Here is a 22,117-nt window from a genome sequence, read left to right on the forward strand (position 1 = left end):
GAGAGACAGAGCATGAGCAGGGGAGGGGCAGAGAGAGAGGGAGACACAGAATCCAAAGCAGGCTCCAGGCTCTGAGCTGTCAGCACAGAGCTCGATGCGGGGCTGCAACTCACAAACTGTGAGATCATGACCTGAGCCGAAGCCGGAAGCTTAACCCACTGGGCCACCCAGGCACCCCCACCTCGGTAGAAATTTAAAGGTCACATATAAGGAAAGAATCTCCTAAGAACATCAAAGCCAACCTAAACAAAGCTTAAAACACTACTATCAGCAGCAGAACCAATGGCCTCAAAGCTGAAAAGATGCAGGCCTCCGATAACAGAATGAACAGACGCTGGAATAACAGAATGAACAGACGCTGGAATAAATCTTCAGTGCTTTGAAAGTACACTAACTGGGCACAAATTGTTTGTTGTACATGGGGACAATAGAAATATTCTTAAACCTTCAAGAAAATAAAATGCTATTTCTTTGATAAATTACTCAAAAGAAATATGTTACTTTAAAAAAATTTTGTTAATGTTTTTTATTTATTTCTGAGAGAGAGAGAGAGACAGCATGAGCAGGGGAGGGTCAGAGAGAGAGGGAGACACAGAATCGGAAGCAGGCTCCAGGCTCAGAGCTAGCTGTCAGCACAGAGCCTGATCTGGGGCTCGAACCCACAAACCATGAGATCATGACATGAGCCGAAGTCGGGCGCTTAACCGACTGAGCCACCCGGGCACCCCAGAAATATGTTACTTTAATAGATCACTCTAGAACATCAAGACAGAACTCCAAACTCAAGCAGGACAGCTGATCTTTAAAAGTTGGAACAGGGACGCCAGAGTGGCTCAGTTGGTTAAGTGTCCAACGTTTGATTTCGGCTCAGGTCGTGATCTCACAGTTCATGAGTTTGAGCCCCACATGGGGCTCGGTGCTGACCTATGGAGCCAGCTTGGGATTCTCTCTCTCTCTCTCTCTCTCTCTCTCTCTCTCTCAAATGAATAAACTTAAAAAAAATTAGAACAGCATTGGAAACTAAGACAAGTTTCATACACACAAACACATACAATTATACATCTCAATTCCAAGGCAAAGCATTATTTCAAGAGGTGAATAATCTTGTTACAAAAATTTTAAAGGATCGGGTGCCTGGGTGGCTCGGTCAGTTAAGCACCCGACTCTTGGTGTCGGCTAAGGTCATGATCTCACAGTTCGTGAGTTTGAGCCTTGCAGCATGGAGCCTGATTGGGATTCTCTCCCTCCCCCCTTTCTCTCAAAATAAATAAGCTTAAAAACATTTTTTTTAATTTAAAGGGATGATGACATGGTTTATACCAGACAAGATAGCCAGTACTCCTCTGCAAGGGAGAGAGGGGAAACTAAAGGCTGAATTCTTCGCGTTCTATCTTGAAAGGAAAATCATATATTCCGTCCTTATCTTTGAGACTTAGGTAGATATAAAATATACTTCAGAGCAATTTCGACTTCACCAAGATAGAATGGTAGAATCTAATAATCATTTCACAGCGTGCATGTATATTATCATCATGTTGTACACCTTAATTATATATAATTTTGGCAATTATACCCCCTTAAAGCTACGGAGGTGGGAGGAGGAAGGAATTTTGGGGAGTGGGACCAGAGATTAGAGATGTGTGGAAATTCATTATATAGCTTCTGGAATTTGTACCACGATGGGTTCATTTTATAATATTAAAACCTATTATTAAAAACGACTCCAGAGAAGCAGAGTGCACTGTGTTCCTTTTTAGCAAAAAATGTGCAGAACTGAAAAGCAACGCTAATAGAGCCTTTATTGCGAAAGACAAGTCGCAACAGAAGTTAATAGCAACGAAACATGAAAACCTGAAAACCCAAAACAGGATGACTGGGAAGAGAAGTCTTGACCATCACTGTAAACTCCCTGATGGCCCTTGGAGCCATCGTGGCACATTCCACCTGCCCAAGGTCGGCATATGATCTCCTTTCTCTTACTTTCCTGTTTAGCTTCTTGATGTCTCATGGGCCATGTTACGAGGAATTCCTCTTGAGGAATGCGCAGTATATTCCTCCCAAGACCTCTCCTCTACCTCCTCCCTCTTTAGTGTCCAGGGACCCCAGGAGGGTAGCTTTGTCCAAGGAGGGCCAGGCCACTGTCAGATGCCACTGCTATGGGTCCTTGTCACAAGACTGGGGTGGCAGACTGTTCTTCCAGGCTGATGGGTGCCACTTCGCGAGGCAAATAGTCAGAGGTTCAGTTTTGCTGCTCTTTTAAGTTAGGAGAGAGACATGATCATGTCCACAAAACCGAAGGGAAAGGAACCAAGAAAGCGAAGGCACGGATGACACGCTGTCCAATGAGCAGTGAAGGATGAAGAAGCAGTTAAGGATGGCTCAAGACCTAGCTATGCCTTTCGCCGTGCCCTCCAGTGGATGTTTCAGACTTTCTCATGCGTAAGCTCTTAACCTTACCATTTTCCTCCCACTCACTGTAGAAAACCTCACCCCCAGGCTAACAGAGAACATGGAGGCCCCTCTCTGGAGATACAAACCCTTCCCGTGCCTTTGCATCCACAACTCGGCACTCTTCCCTTCCCGTCTCAGTGGAACCGGTGTCCCCCACCCCATGCTGTCCAAAGCTAGCTTCCATGATGGCCTGTCTCCCAGACACTCCACAGGAGACCTGGGGCCCATCCCTGACTCCACCCTCTTGCCCCACTCCCTGTGGCCCAGCAGCCCTCACTGGCGTATCTACCCTCGCGTCGCTTTCAGAGTGCTCTGACGTCTGTTCATACTGCTTTCTTAACTCCTTGTTTTGCTTCCCTGTGTTCTAGCTATCCTAAAAATCCTGGCCACCTGGGTTCACATCTTGGCTTCACCACTTGAACTAGCTGTGCGCCCTTGGGCCCTTTGCTGAAGCCCTCTGGGCCTTAGTTCCTCATCTGTAAAATGGGGATAATCAAAATTCCTGCTTACAGGGCTGCTGTGGGAGACAGGAGTTCCTGCTTGTGAGGCAGTTGGCTTAGTGAACACCTTCGTGCAGAGATATGACTATATACTTTCCCACCTTGCCCAGTCTGACAGCGCAGTTCCGAGCCATCTGAGTACTAGCACTAAGCACTGGGTGAATGTGAGCTCTGTTCTCAGTACTTCGTACGGCTCCTCAGATGTACCATCCTCCCGTTCTCCTTGAATCTTTAAGGATATGGTTCTTTCTCCCATTCCTCCAGCCTCCCCTTCCTCCAGCCTACTTCTCTGACTGGCAAGTTGTCTTTCCTCTTCTGGATCCGCTCCATTACCACCTCTGCTATGAAGCCTTCCTGGATTTCCCCCTCCGTGTATATACATGCCAGACTGGATGAGGGGCACTTTCTCTGAGCTTCTGGACATATATTTATTGCAGCGCCCCCCCCCTTTTTTTTTTTTTTAACTTTGTTGACCTGGTTTTCCCTCTGGTCTGTGATGAACTTGAGGGTGGGGATCAAATCTGGTCTATTCCTCTCTTACCCTCAGTCAGTCGATGTTGTCCAACTTGAAGTAAGTACTCAGTTACTGTTTGTCGAATATTGAATGAAGCCATAGGTAAAGACATATTCTGACAGAACACAATAGAAGAAATACAGTTTCCTAGCAAATAAGAGATGTTCAAGTTTATTGGTAATCAAATCATTATTGATTAAAATGAGAACTTGTTTTCACCTATGGAATTAGGAGACACTTTAAAAAATGGTATCTATTCCTGTGGGCTATCTATTCCTATTGCTGGTGGTCGGAGGGTAAAAGACAAATAAACGTATGCATACCATTTGATACCATTTAAAAATTTCTTGGGGCACCTGGGTGGCTCAGTCGGTTAAGCGTCCAACTTTTTTTCTTTTTAATGATGATTTATTTATTTTGAGAGAGAGAGCAAGCAGGAGAGGGGCAAAGAGATAGAGGGAGACCATCCCAAGCAGGCTCCACACCATCAGCACAAACCTTGATGTGGGGCTCGAACCCACAGACTGCGAGATCATGACCTGAGCCAGAACCAAGAGGCAGACATTCAACCGACTGAGCCACCCAGGCGCCCCTGAACTCTTAGCTCAGCTCAGGTCTTGATCTCAGAGTTGTGAACTCAAGCCAGGGCTCCGTGCTAGGCATGGAGCCTTCTTAAAAAAAAAAAAAAAAAAGTCCTTTTCTTTTGCCCACCCAATTGCACTTCTGGGACACTATCTGGAGGAAATTATTTAATCGTATTTAATTTTTTTTTAAACATAAAACAGGATTATTTTAGATGTTGACTCAGAAATGTGTGAGGAGGGTACATAGGTTTTCAAAATTATTTTATGAGTAAGCAAGCAAAAAAAAAAAAAAAAAAGATCACGGCTTCTGTCTCTCTCTCAGTATTGCTCTGGGGCCCATCCATTTTCCACCCTATGCTGATAGGTCTGCCAGTCTCTTCCCTCCTCTGTAATCAAAGGAAATAATTCTAAATACAGTTTATGCCTGAAGATGTTCATTAGGACGTCACTTGTGTAAAATTTTGAGAAAAGCGCCCAAGAAACCCAGAAGAATATGTGATACCATGAAATGTATTAGTTAAATGGAAAAAAAAAAAAGCAGACCGTAAAATACGTTTGCAGCTATGAAGAAAAAGAAGAGACAAATACCCATGCATAGAAAAAGACTACAAAGAAGTATACTAAAATATTTAATTACGTGGTTATATTTGGGCAGTGGGAATGTGTAAGGCTTTTTTTCCCCTTGCTTTTATTATTAACCAAATTCTCTATATTTAGAAACCTGTTCCTTTTATAATGGAGGAAAGCCAGTAAGTCTATAGTTTAGAGTGTGTGTTGAGGAAGAATTAGGACTGGTTATACTTTACTTGCTATGTTTTGATATTAGTAAGTCTTGAATTGCTAAATTGATTGTAAACACCTGGAGGGCACAGACCTCTTATTGTCTCGCGGGTTGTTTGATCAGTATATACCTGTGGGCTTTCATGGGGTGTCCTTACCACGTAAGGGCCCCCCCAATTGTCACAAGTTCCAGCACGGCCTCTAAACCCTCTGGTGGCCAGGGAGGTGAAAGAGTTCAAAACAAAAAGCCAAACAAGTGAAGTCTGCTTGGAGGCAAATAATCCTTGAACACAGGATGGGTGTTATCCAAAAGGAAGGTGCTAGAAAATGAGTAACTTCGCTTGTAAATGAAACGAATATTCCTTCCTTCCCTGCCCAGTTGCTGCTACCAAAAAATCTTGACATAATTTAAAAAACAATCCCCCCCCCCCAAAAAAAAAACACTGTTGTCCTGGCCTCCTTAAATGTGAATTAAATGGAATTGTACCAAATTGTAGAAGAATTATAGAGGAGTGGTTTTAAAGGGTTTCTAAAATTGTACCTCTCTGAGGAATATTGTTAATAATATACAAGCAGTTGCTTTTAACTGCATGAGAATATCTAGTCGTTTTTTTTTGTTTGTTTGGCTACACTTAAACAGCCCCAGAGTTGAATGCACCAAGATAGACTGGATTTCAAACTAAATAAATCAAAATTACCATGTACATTCCACTACATGTCAAAACAGGAAAAGCCCATAGTATTTGATGTGAAATGAAGATTAGAGCAGCAATGGAGAAAAAGCTAGAAGCCTGCTTACGTTTGGAACAAGAAAACAGGGTCAGTGATTTTCAGTGCAGATGTACTTCTCTGGGAGAACACTTATCAAAAAATCGGTTTACAACACAGATGTATTTGGCAGTAATTATGATACTGTCAAAAGATTCTTTAGCTTCCAGAAGACTTACTTCAGAGTCTAGCATGCCTGCCTGTCATGAAGAACCTGACAGGCATCAGAGGAATTTAAAGCTGAGTGTCAAGTGCCATTGCCAATTAAAAATGACCAAAAGGAGGGTAAAGCAGATTTCTATGCAACAGAGAATGGAAGGGGGCACCTAATTTGATTTCTGAGAATTAAGCATTTGTACAGCTTCTCAAATACATCCATTGTATAAAGAAAGATGCACCTGGAGTTTATTACTTCACTTCAGACTTAATCCTGAATATGACTAGTTAAAACAAGTGTGTCACGTTCCTTTTACATTCCACAGATAAATTCTTTGATTGTGACCATCAGAAACATTTCACATTCTTGCAAGATAAACTTGCTTAAGAGAAGTAACTCCTTCAGTGTAATAATTTTTTTTTCTCATTTAAAAAAAAGTTTTTAAGTGGGCTTCACACCCAGCGTGGGGCTTGAAATCACGATGCTGAGATCAAGACCTGAACTGAGATCATGAGTCAGGCACTTAACCGATTCAGCCACCCAGGCACCCCTCTTTCAGTTTAATACAACTTGAAGAGATCTCTGTTGTGGGATGATTAGAGAAACATAAATTGTTGTCATTTATTGTGCATTTATAGTTCCAGCACTATGCTAAATGCTTTTTATACCTTGCTAACTTAACCCTCAGTTTTCACTTATTCGCCCAACGATTTATTATAGAGTGCTTACTGTGTGCCAGCATGTATTTAATGTGTTGGGGATCCAGCCGTGAACAAAACAGACAAATAGCTCTGTCCTTTGTGGAACTCACATTCCAGCTGGGGGCTAAAGACGATACACAGAATAAGAAAGTGAATGATATATACCAGGCTGGTGTTTGATGAATACCACTGAAGAAAAGAAAGCAGAGGAGGAGTTAGGGAATGCTAGGCTTATAGAGGTAGGGGTTACACTTTGTTTTTTTTTAAGTTATTTATTTTGAGAGAGAGAGAAAGGAATAGGGAGGGGGGAGGGGCAGAGAGGGGGAGAAAGAGAGAATCCCAAGCAGGTTCCATGCTGTTAGCACAGAGCCTGACACAGGGCTCGATCTCACAAACCACAAGTTCATGACCTGAGCTGAGATCAAGAGTGGGATGCTTAACTGACTGAGCCCCTCAGGTGCCACACTTTTAAAAAGAATGGTCAGGGAAGGCCTCACAAAGATAACACTTGAGAAGATGCCCTACAGGAGGTGAAGGACCGAACTGCTTAACTGTCCTGGGGAAGACCATTCCTAGGGTAGACGAAGTGGCAAGTGCAGAGACCCTATAGCTGGCACGTACCTGGCTCGTTTGAGGAAAAGCAAGGAGTGCAGTATAGCAGGTGCAGAGGAAAGAGGGGACAAAGCCCGAGAGATAGACAAGGGGACATCATGTCATGAGGCATCTGGGTTCTACCTCAGGAGGGATGGCAGGCCCTCAGAGGGATTTGGACAGAGGCATGACATGACTAACAAAGCAAATGGTCTCGTCCCACCTTCACAGATAAGGAACAAAGCTTTGAAGAAGTCATTTCCCATAGTTCCCATCTGTTAGTGAATTTGTGGGGCTGGAATTTTAATCCACGTCTGCATAATTCAAAAGCTCCTACTTTTCCCACGAAACCACACTGCCCCCAATCGCAAATGGGCTTGCGACCCAGGCTGGGGTAGATGATATTTGTACTCTGGGGCTGACTTCGTGTTTCCCCTTTTCTCTGGAGTTCTTTGGCTTCTCTGGCAAGCCCACCATGCCGTACAACTCCAAGGGACACCGTTTATACCCGAAGTCTGGAAATGTACTCCCTGGAGGTGGGTGGTGCGCAGGCGACATAGCCACGTAGAATGACCTTGTTCTCCAGTGAGATTGAAGAGCTTCATAAATGGATTTCAACTCTGGTTAAGCTGGCAGCCAAATCTTTCCCGTCAGTCATTTGTACTGGCCCCGCGTGGATGCGTCTTTCCTTGTCGCCTTCCTCGGATATATACGCTACCAGCCATCTCTACCGCCCCGTATGCACTGTCTGCCAAGACCCTGGTTCAACAATATGGCAGACTGGGGTGTCTCTGATGGGAAGGCAGGGTTTGGGGGAAGCCTGTGGGAGTGTAGGATGTGAGCAGGTGTGCCTGGCTTCTATTCAGAGAAGGTGGAACATGTTATCTGTTGAATATCAAATTGAAGGAACTGGGGCGCCTGGGTGGCTCAGTCGGTTAAGTGTCCGACTTCGGCTCAGGTCATGATCTCAAGGTTTGTGGGTTTGGGCTCCGCGTCAAGCTCTGTGCTGACCGCTCAGAGCCTGGAGCCTGTTTCAGATTCTGTGTCTCCCTCTCTCTCTGACCCTCCCCTGTTCACGCTTGCTTGCTCTCTCTCTCTCTCTCTCCCAGAAATAAATAAAAAACTTAAAAAAAAAAAAAAAACAAATTGAAGGAACTCATAAAGGGCGCCACGACTTGTCATCAGAATTGCTGCTGTGTGTAATTTAGGCTCAACCAGACTTCCTTATAGGCCTTAGGGCCCAAAGCCTGGACTCCTGAGCCCTCATTTATGCTGAAACTAATTTTTGTAGTTGGGATGAAAGTTACTGCTTAGACTTTACGGATTCAATGGGTGAGAAAATACCCTGAGACTCAGAGCTTTCAAATGGACTTTTGATTCACTGTTGCTTCAGTGGGTGACTTTAATGGAATTATGTTGTGTAAAACTGCTTAGCATTTCATGTTTCGGAATGGCACATAGTTACTTCAATACCCTAGAGCAGTTTGGCTTCATTTTCTTGACTCTTATGACTTTAATTACAAAAACAGAGAGAATCATGGCAGCGTCCCTTATAAGATTAATTAAATAATACTGTGATGATCTGCATAAAATATTAGTGCCAGGAACATAGTAAAATGTTGAGTAAGGCCAAAGGTAATTGCCATTCTGAGTTTTTATTTTTTAGTACTTGTTTTTGAGAGAGAGAGAGAACAGGAACGGAGCAGGGGATGGGCAGAAAGATGGAGACACGGTATCTGAAGCAGGCTCCAGGCTCAGAGCTGACAGCAGCCAGCCAGACCCAGGGCTCGAACTCATGAACCATGAGATCATGACCTGAGCCAAAGTTGGACGCTTAACCAATTGAGCCACCCAGGTGCCCCGCCATTTTGAGTATTTAAGATTAGCAGTCGTAATCACAGAACACCAGATGAATACAATGAAAGCTTCTTTTTAAAATGCATTTCTATTTCTCTTAAATGAAGGGGCAGGAAGTACCAAGTTGAGACTTTGCTCTCACATCATAGTTCAGGTTCACTCTGAAGGTTTAAGTGAGGAAGGGCTAGGTTTCATGGAAGTTGGACCTCTGTTTTCATGGCTACTGCCAGCAAAAACAGACAGCAGATGCAGAAAACAGTTTGGTATGTCCTCGGTAGGTTAAATATAGAATTCCTAAGTGACCCAGCACTTTTACTCCTGGGTTTATATATTGAAATCAGGTATTTAAACAAAAACTTTAACCTGAATGTTCACAGCAGTGCTGTTCACAGTAAGGCAAAGGTGGAAACAACCCAGGTCTCCATCGATGTGTGAACGGATAAACAAAACGTGGTACATTCCCACGATGGAGTGTTACTCAGTCCTAAAAAGGAACAGGAAGTACTGATACATGCTGCAACATGGGTGTGAACACGGAAACATTATGCTAAGCAGGAAAAGCCAGACACAAAGGACAATACTCTATGATTCTACTTATATGAAATATCCAGAATTGGCAAATCTACAGAGATGGAAAACAGATTAGTGGTTACCTGGTGTGGAGAGGGCGGGGAGGAAGGAGGGAAGCAGAGCGACCGCTTCTTCAAGGTGATGTAAAGGGTTTGGAACAGACCAAATGGTGGTTGCCCGACGTTGTGAACGTGCTAACAAGTGCCACTGCTGGTGCATTTTCTGTTCCGTGTGCTTTACCGCGATACAAAAATGGAGGGTGCTGCTGCTGCTGCTGCTTTTTTTTTTTTTACATTTATTTACTTTTGAGAGACAACACCAGTTGGGGAGGGGCAGAGAGAGAGAGAATGAGACACAGAATTGGAAGCAGGCTCCAGGCTCCAAGCTGCCACCACCGAGCCTGAGAGCCCAATGTGGGGCTCGAACTCACAAACCGTGAGATCATGACCTTGAGCCAAAGTCCGATCCTCCTCCGACTGAGCCACCCAGGTGCCCCTGGAGGGTGCTACTTTTGGAAAGATCCTTCATCCCAACAAGTATGAGCACTGGGTGTTATGTGGAAGCCAACTTGACAAGAACCGCGAGATCGTGACCCAAGCGAAAGTCGGACGCTTAACCGACTAAGCCACCCAGGGGCGCCCCTGTTGCTTTTTTTTTTTTTTTTTTTTTTGTTTTATTACACTTCCTGGTTTTGAATCCCCAGTCCTGGGACCTGCCCCACGTGCATGCAGCGGCCACACCAGCCACGCCGGCCTCCGCTCCGGGGGGAGGGGGGCCCCACTGTGTCCCGCATGACGGTGGGCAGTGTCAAATCTGGGGCGGTTTGTTTGAAACCCTTGCATAAAGGCACGGGAAGTGGTGGGATACTGAGCCGTTTAAAAGCCAAGCCCGCAGAAATGCGGCAGATATAAATTTTAACTGCAGCGAGGCCAGGGCAATTGCAGTTTATCCACTGTAAGGGAAAATAAACTGTTATGACCCAGTGGTCCTAGAACAAGTTTAGTTAAAGGTGCGCAGAAAGTTTCTGGTTACCGCGGCACGCGTTCTTCTCCCTCGTCCTTGGGAGCGCGCCACTTGTCCTTCACGCCGTTTCTGCCCCCAAAAGGAAAAAAACTTCCAAGTGGGTTTTTTATGATGATGAAAGTAATATTTGATTATTATAAAAGTTCAGAAAAAACTTAAATTATATATTTATATATATTATATATAAAGATGTATATTGATATATATAATATATGTAACATATATAAATATATAGTACATAAGTACATATATATAATATATATATAAAGAAATCTCAGTGATCAGGGATAATGTTATAGGTGTTTTGGTCTGAACCCTTCATTTTTTTAAAGTCTTTATTTAAATTCTGGTTAACATACGGTGTCATGTTAGACTCAGATGTACCCTATAGCGATTCGGCACCTCCACACAACTCCCGGTGTTCATCAGGACAAGTACACTCCTTCCCCATCACCCGTTTCACCTGTGAATCTCTAGGTGCTGGAATCTTCACTTGCACTGCGATCATGCATTTATCAATATAGCATGGGCATGTTTCATTCAAGTAAATGCCAATCGACAACCTACTTTTTAAAATTTTTTAAAAATTTGTTTTGGAAAGAGAGACAGAGCAAGTGGGGGAAGGACAGACAGAGAGGGAGAGAGGATCCTAAGCAGGCTCCATGCGCTGTCAGCACGGAGCCCAGTGCAGGGCTCAAACTCCTGAACCGTGAGATGATGACCTGAGCGAAATCAAGAGTTGGACGCTTAACTGACGGAGCCACCCAGGCGCCCCAATAACCTGCCTTTTATGGTTGTGTAGCATTCCTTTTTTTTTTTTTTTTTAATGTTTTATTTATTTCTAGGAGAGAGAGAGACAGCATGAGCAGGGGAGGGTCAGAGAGAGAGGGAGACACAGACTCTGAAACAGGCTCCAGGCTCTGAGCTGGCAGTCAGCACAGAGCCCGACGCGGGGCTCAAACCCACGAACCGCGAGATCATGACCTAAGCGAAAGTCGGCCGCTTAACCGACTAAGCCACCCAGGCGCCCCATGTAGCATTCCTTTTTATGCCCGTATCATGACTGAATATTCCATAACCAGCGTTCTAAACGAGCTGTGGGCTTTCCTCGGTGCAATTCCTCCATGGTATTTTCTCGGACTTATTGATGTCAATCAATGATAGCCCTCAAAGCAGAGGTCATGGACGGTAAAGGGAGTAGGGGTCTATAAACAGATAATCAGCCTAACACCCGCAGTCTTTAGGAGACTTTCCCTGAATGAGCCCCAACTCCATCGTGTCATTCCGTCATCTGTGTCCCAACAGACGAGGGACTGAACAGCACGCCAGGGCATGGGCTTTGGAGCCTGACTGCAGGCCTGCTCATTCTGGCTTTCGTGACTTTGGACGTTTTTGGTGCCTCAGTGTTCTCATCTGTAAAATGGGAAAAATAATAGACCCTGTCTCCTAAACCAGATGAGATGAGCCATGCCGAAGCCCCTGGCAGCACAGGACCTGGCACCTAGCTGGTACTCAGTGGATGGCAAGGGTTATTATTATTATTATTCAGTGCATTCAAGTGGCCCTCCCAGTTTGTGGCTTTGAGAGCCAGTAGGTTATAGATTCCGAAAAGCTCAGATGCCAAAGTGATTTGACCGTGTTTTCCACACAGTAAGCCCCCGGCTAATATTACTATTTGATGGTCTGACCCAAACTGACTGGTTTCAATTGTGGGATCCTCTGGGCTGAATTTGGCCTTCATTTCCCCTAAAAACAAAACAAAACAACAAAAAAACCCAACAAAACAAAAGCCAAACACAAAACCCAAAAACCCTGAGGAGGAGATGTAGGTGAAATGCCGTTTGTTCAGATCGGTGACGATCAGAGCTGTGGGCATTCCTGCAGTCTAAGGGCATTCTTGACCAGGAGAGCCCAGAGATCTTCAATGATCTTGAGAATGCCAAGAAATGCGGAAGAGAACCAAAAGCAGTCGTTCTGAAAGACCAGTCTGTGAACCGCAGAGCAAATAAAACCTTGTATTCCCTTGCTTATTTGGGATTCTTGGGAACCGAACTACTCTCAGTAAGTAGATTTTCTAGATAATGGAAGCTTATTCACATAACCACTGTAACCATTGGCGTTTTAACTATGTTGATGTACTTCTTTCTTATACGTGCTACGTGGTTTATAGCTGTGATAGAGAATATACCGAAGACAACCCCGCCAATGTGTTAGGCTTTGAGTCCTCATCGTTCATACGTTGTTGCTGTCATTTACTTATTTATTTGTTTAAGCTCTGCCGCATAATCTTAACGCCACTGTCTTCAAAAGCCTCAGACAGCTGTACCTTTACATCGCGCTTCATTTTTTAATATTTTCCTCTCCCTTTTTTCTCACCGGTAGGGTGTGCCAGTCTGAGATTTTACTGCAGAGGTGTTTATAATTGCTTTTTCCAACTCCAAAAGACCTTTCTAACGTACTGATTTATAAATTCGATGCCTGGGAAACCAGAACCCCAAGTCTGTTACTATTTTATGTAACATAAGATTAATAGGCATGGAAGGAAATCATGTATTTAGTGACAGGTGTTTTGTGGGTTTGTTTGGTTTGGTTTTGTTTTTAACCAAGGACCTTGAGAGATTTACTTTCTGGTTGCAGTCAATTATCTCTTAGAAGTTTGACTTGGGGCAAAATGCCATTTTATTCAGAGACCACAGTGCTTATGGCTTCCTATCCCACACCGGTGCCTTGCTGCTGCTCGGAAGTGAGATAGAAATTAAATTAAAGGAAAATAATCACCTGTCCTCTATGCTGTTGACAAAAATTTTATAAAATGGAGTTTGGATATTTTTAATAGAAAGCAAAATAGTATTCTTAGATATGATTTCATGAGCGTTCTCTCGTTTTCTTTACAGAGACATCATCATGTCTCTGACCGTTGGGAAACTCACAGAACATGAATTTATAACCCTTGTACGTCGCTACGGGGTGTCCGAGGACACCCGTCCTGATATGAACATCCTAATTGCACAGGCCCACGAACAACTCAGGAAAAATACTTTTGAGAATTTTGAAAGACTCATTGCTACCTGCATTTACGAAGATCGAGAAAAGTAAGTCTGTATCGATTTTTGTACGTTTCTGTAGACCTGGGTAATGAAGGGGTTTACACTTTACCCCAACGGGCAAAAAGAACTTCGAGATGTCCCATTACACTCCACTATATAGCAAAGGTCCCGCAAATCAGTTTTGGTGAGTATGATACACGTATTTCATGGTGATGGTGAGCTGTTTGTTGATGGAATATGGAAGGCCTGTATATCTTCAGAAACATAGGAGGCCCCTTTGCATTTCCCTTTAATTGGTTTCTAGAAGCTTTCAACCGAAACGTAGTAAATCCGGATGTTAGAAAGTGTCATTTGGAGATGGCTTTTTAACATTATTTTAGTGGTAACCAGGACTTACAACTGACTTTTACAATATGGAGAACAGGGAATTTACAAGTTAAACGTTCGACAGAGTTGCTTTGAAATTATTCCTTCTTAAAAATAATGAAGCTCAGTATAATCTATTTCTAGTACATTTACCATGTTTATGTTGAGCTTTATTGAGTCATTTTTATAAACTGGAGTTCCGTTGTAATATGTTCTAGTGTTCATCTTACCCACAGACCTGATATGGGGGGGGGGGGGCGGGGAATACTCACCTGGAGTTAGAAAATCTTAGTTTGAACTCTAGCCTCTAATTTGTTAGTTTCTTTGCCCCCATGACCCCTTCCATCATCCCCAGACCTGAAATTTACACCCGAGTGGCCTGCCACGTACCCTAAATATCTTTAAAGGTCCAACAGTTTATCTTAATGATGAACATGATTATTTTTTTCCTAATCCATAATAATACATCCTCGTTGAGTTTTGGTAAAGATGATATACGTTCCTGAGCCTTCTGGAGGACGTGTGGCCTGAGCTTGGGCCATGACCCTGGCCCTGCCTTCCACCCTTGTGGTACCCCTCCCCTGGGGTGAGATGTGTGACCCTCCTTCACTAAAGGAATACCTCCTGGGACCGATGAGGCTGCTTGATCCGGCAGCTCTGAGGCTCTTCCAGATCCGACAAGCTTCCATTCCAGACATAAACATTCTCTCCTCATTTTATAACCTCGCCGTGAACAAAGCTGCTCGCTTTCCTTCCTATTGGTTCTCATTTTGCTTTGTGCCTAGAAGAATATCGGCCGAGTGAGAACATTGGCCAAGCATTTCTGTGCCCCTCCCCTCCCCCCCGCCGGCAGGCTGAGGAAAATGACACTTGGGCTGCTCTGGAGAAACCATCTGACAAAATTCTTAAGGCCCCAGCTGGTGCTTCCGGATTGCAAAGCTTCGGGTCCAAGAAAAGACTAGAAAAACACCCTCAAGTCATTGAATACTTGTGTTGGAGGTCCTAGATCTCTGTCAAATTAAGAGATGTTTTCAAATATCAGAAGCACTTTTGACCAGGGGTCAAGAATGCAGATCAGTTACTTAGAGCAACACTTGTGGCTACAGCCCCAGTACGCTGTACTGTCACCAACCAAGAGTCTGCATCGTGATGGAAAGACCTTTGCAAGGACAGAATCTCGTGCCTTCTGCAATGGAAAGTGTTGGTGAAATGCAGTAGTAGTTTTTCCTTACTCGAATTCCACTACCGATGTTGATACTCCTTTCCTCGTGTAGATCTTTGGGGAGGCGTCTGTGTTTGCCTTCCTATAGTATGTAATCGTTACTCAAGATACACAAGATCCGGGGTGCCTGGGTGGCTCAGTCGGTTAAGCGTCCGACTTCGGCTCAGGTCATGATCTCATGGTTCGTGGGTTCGAGCCCCACGTCGGGCTCTGTGCTGACAGCCAGCTCAGAGCCTGGAGCCTGTTTTGGATTCTGTGTCTCCCTCTCTATCTGACACTCCCCTGCTCATGCTGTCTCTCTCTCAGAAATAAATAAAACATTTAAAAAAAAATTTTTAAAAGACACACAAGATCTGTAAACACCTGTCTCCTCTGTTTTAATGCAGAAAAAAAGTATTACCCACCACAGACATCAGAAGGCTGTGCAAATCCTCCAGGTTACCTGTGACTGATGATCTCCTGGAAATCATACTGTCCGGGTAAGCGAGCGCCCATCCCTCCATGGGCTTTGTCCTGCATATTTTTGTTTGGGGGACTACCCCTGATTGTACATTTACCTTTCATTATCCCTGATTTCCCCTCGACTGTCCCAATTATGTTATTGATGACACATTCCCATTTAAGTGCTACAAAAGGAAGAATTGATCATGATTGTGAATGTTAGCCTGTTCCAAATTGCTATTCTGTCTTTTTAACGTTAAGACACTCACACATACATACAGATGCCTGAGACAAAATGAAAACGTCTTGCTTCATTGGCTATGAGGGTATTAGATCTAAAATTTCAGGGCAGATTTTTCAAAGCAGGAGTTCCTACCAGCTAAAGAGCTGTGGTTAGAGGGCCCAATGTTACTAGCCTAGGGCTCTGCCATACTAGAGCCCCAAAGGTACAGTGTGGAGATGATGGTGATGCAAAAGGAAAGCACAGTGAACTGCTTTCTGAGACACCTCACTCTCCCGCTGAACGTCTGCTTTCGACTTCCTGGCACCCGCCGTCCCGGCTATGCAGACTCCGGCATTATCCCAGCCTCTCCGCAGACTTGCTCATCTCGGTAATCCTGACATTTTGGACTGTGTTCTAGCCATCGTTGTCCTTGCTCTGAAGGCATTACTTCATTTGCTTTGTGAGAAGCACTTCATGAGTCAGAACTATTATCCTCCTACCTTACGTGAAGCTGCTGGGGTTTAAGGAGATGAGGTGTTTGGCCCAAAGTCCCATAATCTGGAAGAAGAGCTTGACAGTTCTACCTCTGCCTACTCCTGGCAGCCACTCTTTCCTCTCCATTCTTACCGTCTTCACTCTTGTTCTGACCCACATTTCCTCCTGGCTATTTCAGGGCCTCCATGTTGGTCTGTCTTCCACCAATCTCTAAATGTTTATTTATTTATTTATTTTTAATGTGTTATCTATTTCTGAGAGAGACAGCATGAGCAGAGGAGGGTCAGAGAGAGAGAGGGAGACACAGAGAGATGGAGAAACAGGCTCCAGGCTCTGAGCTGGCAGTCAGCACAGAGCCCGATGCGGGGCTCGAACCCACAAACCGCGAGATCAAGACCTGAGCTGAAGCCGGACGCTTAACCAACTGAGCCACCCAGGCGCCCCTCTAAATGTTTAAATCCATCTTCACATACAGCAGCTTAGTACCTTCTAAGAGCAAAAACATCACAGCACTGCTTTTCTGCTCACAAACTCTCCATAACATCTCTTCCCTCTTTAAGGGAAGACCAAAATCTCTAGCGTCGAGCTCCTCCTCCCCCTTGTGCACTGGGAGGCTTAGGGTTGTCAGTTGAAGTATTGTTTTCGGGCAGGGGCTGCAGTGGGGAGTCCTCATCTGAGACCAAAGGAATGGATAAAACTAAATCCCGTGTGGAAGAACTAGAGTCTGAAGCATCAGAAGGGGACTCAAGAGGGCCAATCCACTTGGATGTACATGTGTGTGAGAGTGACCTGGGGTGATTTTCTGGAATATCAGCCCCAACGTGCTAGCATTAGTGTGAGGGAGAACTAGGTCATCCTGATGGAACGGACCTGAGATGAAATAGACCCAGGAGTCTGCTTTCTTCGGCCATCACAGCCCCAAAGCCGTGTGGGCTAGCTAGCACTTCATATTTCTACCTCCTGCTTCCCGCTGTTATTTAGTTTGTTTGTTTGCCCTTTTTCTCTTGCCATTTCTTCAGTAGAAAATAGCCTCCCGTTTTCTTGACCTGCTGAAATCTTACTCTTCCTCTTAAGACTCACTTCAGGTAGCACCCCATCCATGAAGCCACCTTTGATTCACCTGGCTGGCCGTGATTCTCTCCTCCAGAAGGTTCTCACAACACCGTGTTTCTCTTTTTGTCTCTTACCTTGTAACGAAGATTTGTGACTTGATGTTTGATCCATTCAGATACAGAGAACCTGCTTTCAGCCTATTGGTTTTACCGCCTATGAACAGTGGGTTTGTCAGATCTTAACAGTTTCAGCCTGCCCTGTGTCTTGTAGTCTTTGGATCTACTTGCTAGCTGTGTGATTTGGTGCAAGATTTTTGACCTGCCTGAACTTCAAGATTCCTGACCTCTAAAATGAGACAATACCGGGGTGCCTGGGTGGCTCAGTTGGTCAAGCATCTAACTCTTGATATGGGCTCAGGTCATGATCCCAGGGCCATGGGATCGAGCCCTGCGTTTAGCTCCACACTGAGTGTGGAGCCTGCTTGGGATTCTCTCTCTCTCCCTCTGCCCTTCTCCCCTGCTTGTGTGCTCACTCGCTCTCTCTAAACTAAAATAATAAAAATAAAAACAAAAAAGAATAAGACGAGATAATACCTACTTCCTGGCAGTTCCAAGAGTGACTTGAGATACCATATGTAAAGTACCCAGCACAGCACCCGGTGCTAAGTATTGATCGGGGACTAGAAGGGAAGTTGAAGTCAGGGACCACAGACCACACACTCTGACTTAGAAGTGAACTGGAAGACACTTGCGTCCTTCTACACAGAGGAAGCCTTGTTTTCAAACACTTGGATCTGAAGGCGTTTTGCACATTAAGCTGTCTTCCCGTCAGGAAGCTGCGGATATTTATTAGATTATCTCTCATGGCCCCGGGGATGAGCTGTCCTAGAAAGTCCAGTGATGTGGGAGCCTGGCCTCTGGAGGACCTAGATGTTTCTTCCCTAACAGTAAGGCCACCGAGTCATTATCCTCTCCTTTTCTCAGCAGCCTGTTTTGTCTCTGCCTTTATGATCTGACAGTAAAGGCAGAAAGAAAGACTGTTCCACCACTTCCTTCGAAGATGTCCCCAGCTCAGCGCACATCTGCCTCTGAGCCCAGCTCGGCTTCATGGAGGTCATGTGTCTGAGTCGCACAGCGGGCCGTGTTCAGCCCAGCTCGGCCTCTAATTGCGCAGTGACCCTTCGCTTCACTCGGGGGAAACTTCAGACCGGTCAGATTAGAAAATGTCTCATTCCCAGTACCCTCTCCCTCCATATGCCCTGCCACGATCTGGGTCGCATGCTTGGTGTTTTGCATCATCTCCGCGGATTCCTTTCAAAGACGGCCCGAATTCCTAACGGGCCCATCAGCCTGCAGCTTACATTTCTATTCTGCATTCTTATTGTTCCCCACAGACTGCACAGAGCTTTCCAGAGCCTTGACCAGACTCTCTTCCTGCACAGCCCTCCCGTGGCATGCTACGCCAGAGCCCCTCTGACGTCTGCCGTCTCCTGTGGGAGGCGGGCCTGGGGTTTGTGGCTTGGGTTCAGTGCACACTCTGCCCAAGGGCGGTCTTACCTGCGGCGGGAAACAATATGGCTGCCGCCTTGGCTGATGTCTCTCACCCCAGTGATTGTTCCTCACGTATTTTTCCTAACCCTGTGTTTTAGTATCGAGGGTTCCCTCCGCTGCTCTTCTGTTTTTTTTCTCTCTTGTGATTCAGTTAGGGCTTTTCCTTACTTAGCACGGCTCGAGCTGGGATCAGGGCTTCAAAGTCTTTTCACATCCGGTCACCTGGGGCCCCACCAGCCTGTGCTGTGGCAGCCGGCAGGAAGTCACCTTGCTTGGCAAACAGGGTCATCTCACTAATGCATACAGCATCGGGCTTACGTGTTCTGTGTAGTAGTAGTAGTAGTAGTAGTAATGGGTTATACACTAATGATGGGACTCAGACTCTGTATTGACACAGTGCCAAGGACCCTGGAATATTTCGCAAACCCCTGAGTGTATCAAAAGGCACATGATCGTTGATGGTAGGCACAAGTCCTCATTTTGTAAGCGCAGACGCTGAGGCGTAAAGTGGCTCTCTCGCTGAGAGAGCGTGCTGCAGATCGAGTGGAGTCTCCACCGGAATTAGAGCACCGACTCCCTAAGATAGCCTAAACCTTTGTTTCTATCTGAGCTCCGAGGGATAGGGGCTATGTCTCCTTCATCTTTGCAGCCCCAGAGACTTGTGCTGTGCTCACACACTGGTGGGAGGGAGAAAATCACGGGCTTGACATCTCCCAACCCGCCTGTGAGCTCTACCAATTCTGCTGCCTCCCCCCCCGCCCCCCGCCATGTGATCCTCGTAAGTGGACTCGACCCCTCTGAGCCCTCGTTTGGATGTTTGATGCTTCCTCCATTATTCATAAGCAAGAAATTCTGGTTCTCGAACCGTTCGGAAGTAGAGCGTGTTCTGAGGTCATTCCGTTCTGTGCTCCGTGTGGGACGGGGGAGTGAAGAGGTAGCCTCCTTCCCTAATCGTGGCCTTAGGAATCGACACTTGGAATAACTGGAAACTCTAGCGCAACTTTTTCCCCAGTGGCTCTGCCCCAGGCTGGCCTTTCACAGCTGGCTTCGGGCTCCGTGGAATCCTTCGAACTGGCCTCCCCAGAGAGCTGGTGCCTCATCCAGAAATATCAGCTAAAATGGAAAAAGTTAACGGGGCTTTAAAGTCATCTCGTTACACTCTCCACATGTGGAAACCATGTGGACCCACAGAGCGGCGACTGTGTGTACGGTCTCTACTTGGTTGCTGTGACCCGCCTCACCAGGAGGACGGGTGCTAGAAGGAGAATTGGAATGTGGAGACCTGGGCATCTAGAGGTAACCAGAACGGGTCATGGGCAACGTCGGCCATGCCACCGTGCCACCCCCTGAGTTTCTAACGACCCACTGACGCAGTGGCCCAGAGCTCTGCTCTTTTTCTCAAGCGTCGTCCAGTCATTCAGAATCTCAGAAGGTGTTCAAGGGGCTCTTGGATGGCTCAGCCGGTTAAGCATCTGACTCTCGGTATCGGCTCCGGTCATGATCCCAACGGTTCGTGAGATCGAGCCCCGCATAGGGCTCCACCCCAACAGTGCAGAGCCTGCTTGGGATTCTCTCTCTCTCTCTCTCTCTCTCTCTCTCTCTCTGCCCCTCCCCCTGCCAGATAAATACATAAAATAAACTTAAAAAAAAAAAAAAGAATCTCCGAAGGCGCGCAAGTGCGCACCCCAGGGCTTGCCGGGTAATGAGCCGAAGCCAGACACAACCAAGTGGATCACAAATGTGTCTTCACTGCCATCCCTCCCTCCCAGCCCTGGTCACGCAGCCTGGCCCCTTCACCTTGGTTGCAAGACGGGGAAGCCGCGTTAGCTCTTCAGCAAAACACAGCTGCCGCGGTGCCCTTTACCTCCACAGATGGTGGAAATAAAGCCGATCGGCGTCATCCCCTGCGGCAGGGAGATGGATGGCTTCTGTAGTTTTCAAGCCATTCGTCATTTTTGGGAGAGGGAGCAAAAGCCCCCATCAAATTGCACGTCTCTAAGAACTCCCACCTAGCTAGGCATTAGGAAGCATGCCTGGGGGTCGTGATCGTCTCAAGAGGAGCCAGAGAAATTGCCCTGCCTCCCTCTTCCTCCACAAACATGTCCCCGAGTTGGTGTGGGGAAGGAAATGGTGGCTTGCCCAAGTATCAAAGGGAACGCAGAATTTATGGAGGCTTTAGGAAAACACTCTAGCACTGTGAGCCGGGACTTTAAAGTAAGGAGGCTGCCTTTTTAACAAGCGGAGAAACACTTAAAAGCCAGAATTAGCATTGCCCTTTAGGGCAGTCACCCTGGAAGGCTGTGCACGGAGTCTAACAATGCGGCCATAGAAAGTTCTTCCTTGGAATTGCCTTCACAGCCTTCGTGAGAGCATTTCCTCCGGGCAGCGGGGGGAGAGGGGGAGGAGGGGGAGGGAGGGCGCGAATCTTCATCCTTTGACCATGGATCGGAGTCTTGGCAAGCACCCAATGTCGTTTGGACAAGAACAAAGTAGGGGGGATTCGGGTAGACAAGTCAGGAGGCTAACATTTTTGATCAGGGGCACAGCATGACCCCGAAGTCAGGACATACTTTTTCTGTACGATTCACAGGCCTCTCCGAAATATTTTGAAAGGATGGGTAGGATTTGGCAGAGGGTGACCTGTAGCCATGAGACGGGGAGGGCGCCATTTATGGGTGACTGGGGAGACAGTGTGCGGGGGGTAAATGCACGCAATGGCTGACTCATTCCCAGTACCCTAAGAGTCCAGCCTTTCTGAACTGCTCCGCTTGGCCCCTCTGCCTTCCATTTGGACTATTTTTAGAACTGGGGCTCTCCTTTATGCCCCCCCCTGCCCCCCACACCCACGTCTTACAACGTGTGGAGATTCTGGTGTGTTATATAACTGAGGAGGGCATGACAAATCTCACCCCATCGGTGTCCTGGGGGGCAGGAGGGGAGCTGTGCACAGAATTGTGGAGCAGACAGGAGGACTGGATGCTAATTCCTCCCCAACACGCACCCGGCTAGTGACCTGCCTCCCTTTCTGAGTCTGACTTGTGTGAACGTTTCAGGGGCTCTTGCCAGCCTTTCACGCTTTGTAAATTTGTGTTTATATCAAACTGGTAGGTCCTTGCGGTTAAAAAAAATAATAATAATTCTAAAAAGCTTATTCCGACAACCGTAGCTTTCAGCCACATCCTTCCCCGCCTCCCAGACGCATGCACAGAAGCAGCCTCTTTCAG

General features: G+C 46.0%; 1 protein-coding gene across 4 annotated transcripts in view; it reads left to right on the forward strand.

Moving 5' to 3' along the window:
* EFHC2 (EF-hand domain containing 2) overlaps positions 1-22,117 on the forward strand; it is a 187,243-nt gene that overhangs the window by 145,662 nt on the left and 19,464 nt on the right. For 3 of the 4 annotated variants that reach the window (XM_039251909.1, XM_039251910.1, XM_039251911.1), the window contains 2 exons: positions 13,391-13,588; positions 15,518-15,610. In XM_039251909.1, the coding sequence (XP_039107840.1) occupies positions 13,391-13,588; positions 15,518-15,610 (291 nt within the window). Of the gene's footprint in view, positions 1-13,390; positions 13,593-15,517; positions 15,611-22,117 lie in introns of those variants that run through there. The other variant, XM_039251912.1, reaches the window with a different exon arrangement.

The sequence above is a fragment of the Hyaena hyaena genome, unplaced genomic scaffold (assembly GCF_003009895.1).
Source record: "Hyaena hyaena isolate Hyena2069 unplaced genomic scaffold, ASM300989v1 scaffold_402, whole genome shotgun sequence".
NCBI lineage: Eukaryota > Metazoa > Chordata > Mammalia > Carnivora > Hyaenidae > Hyaena > Hyaena hyaena.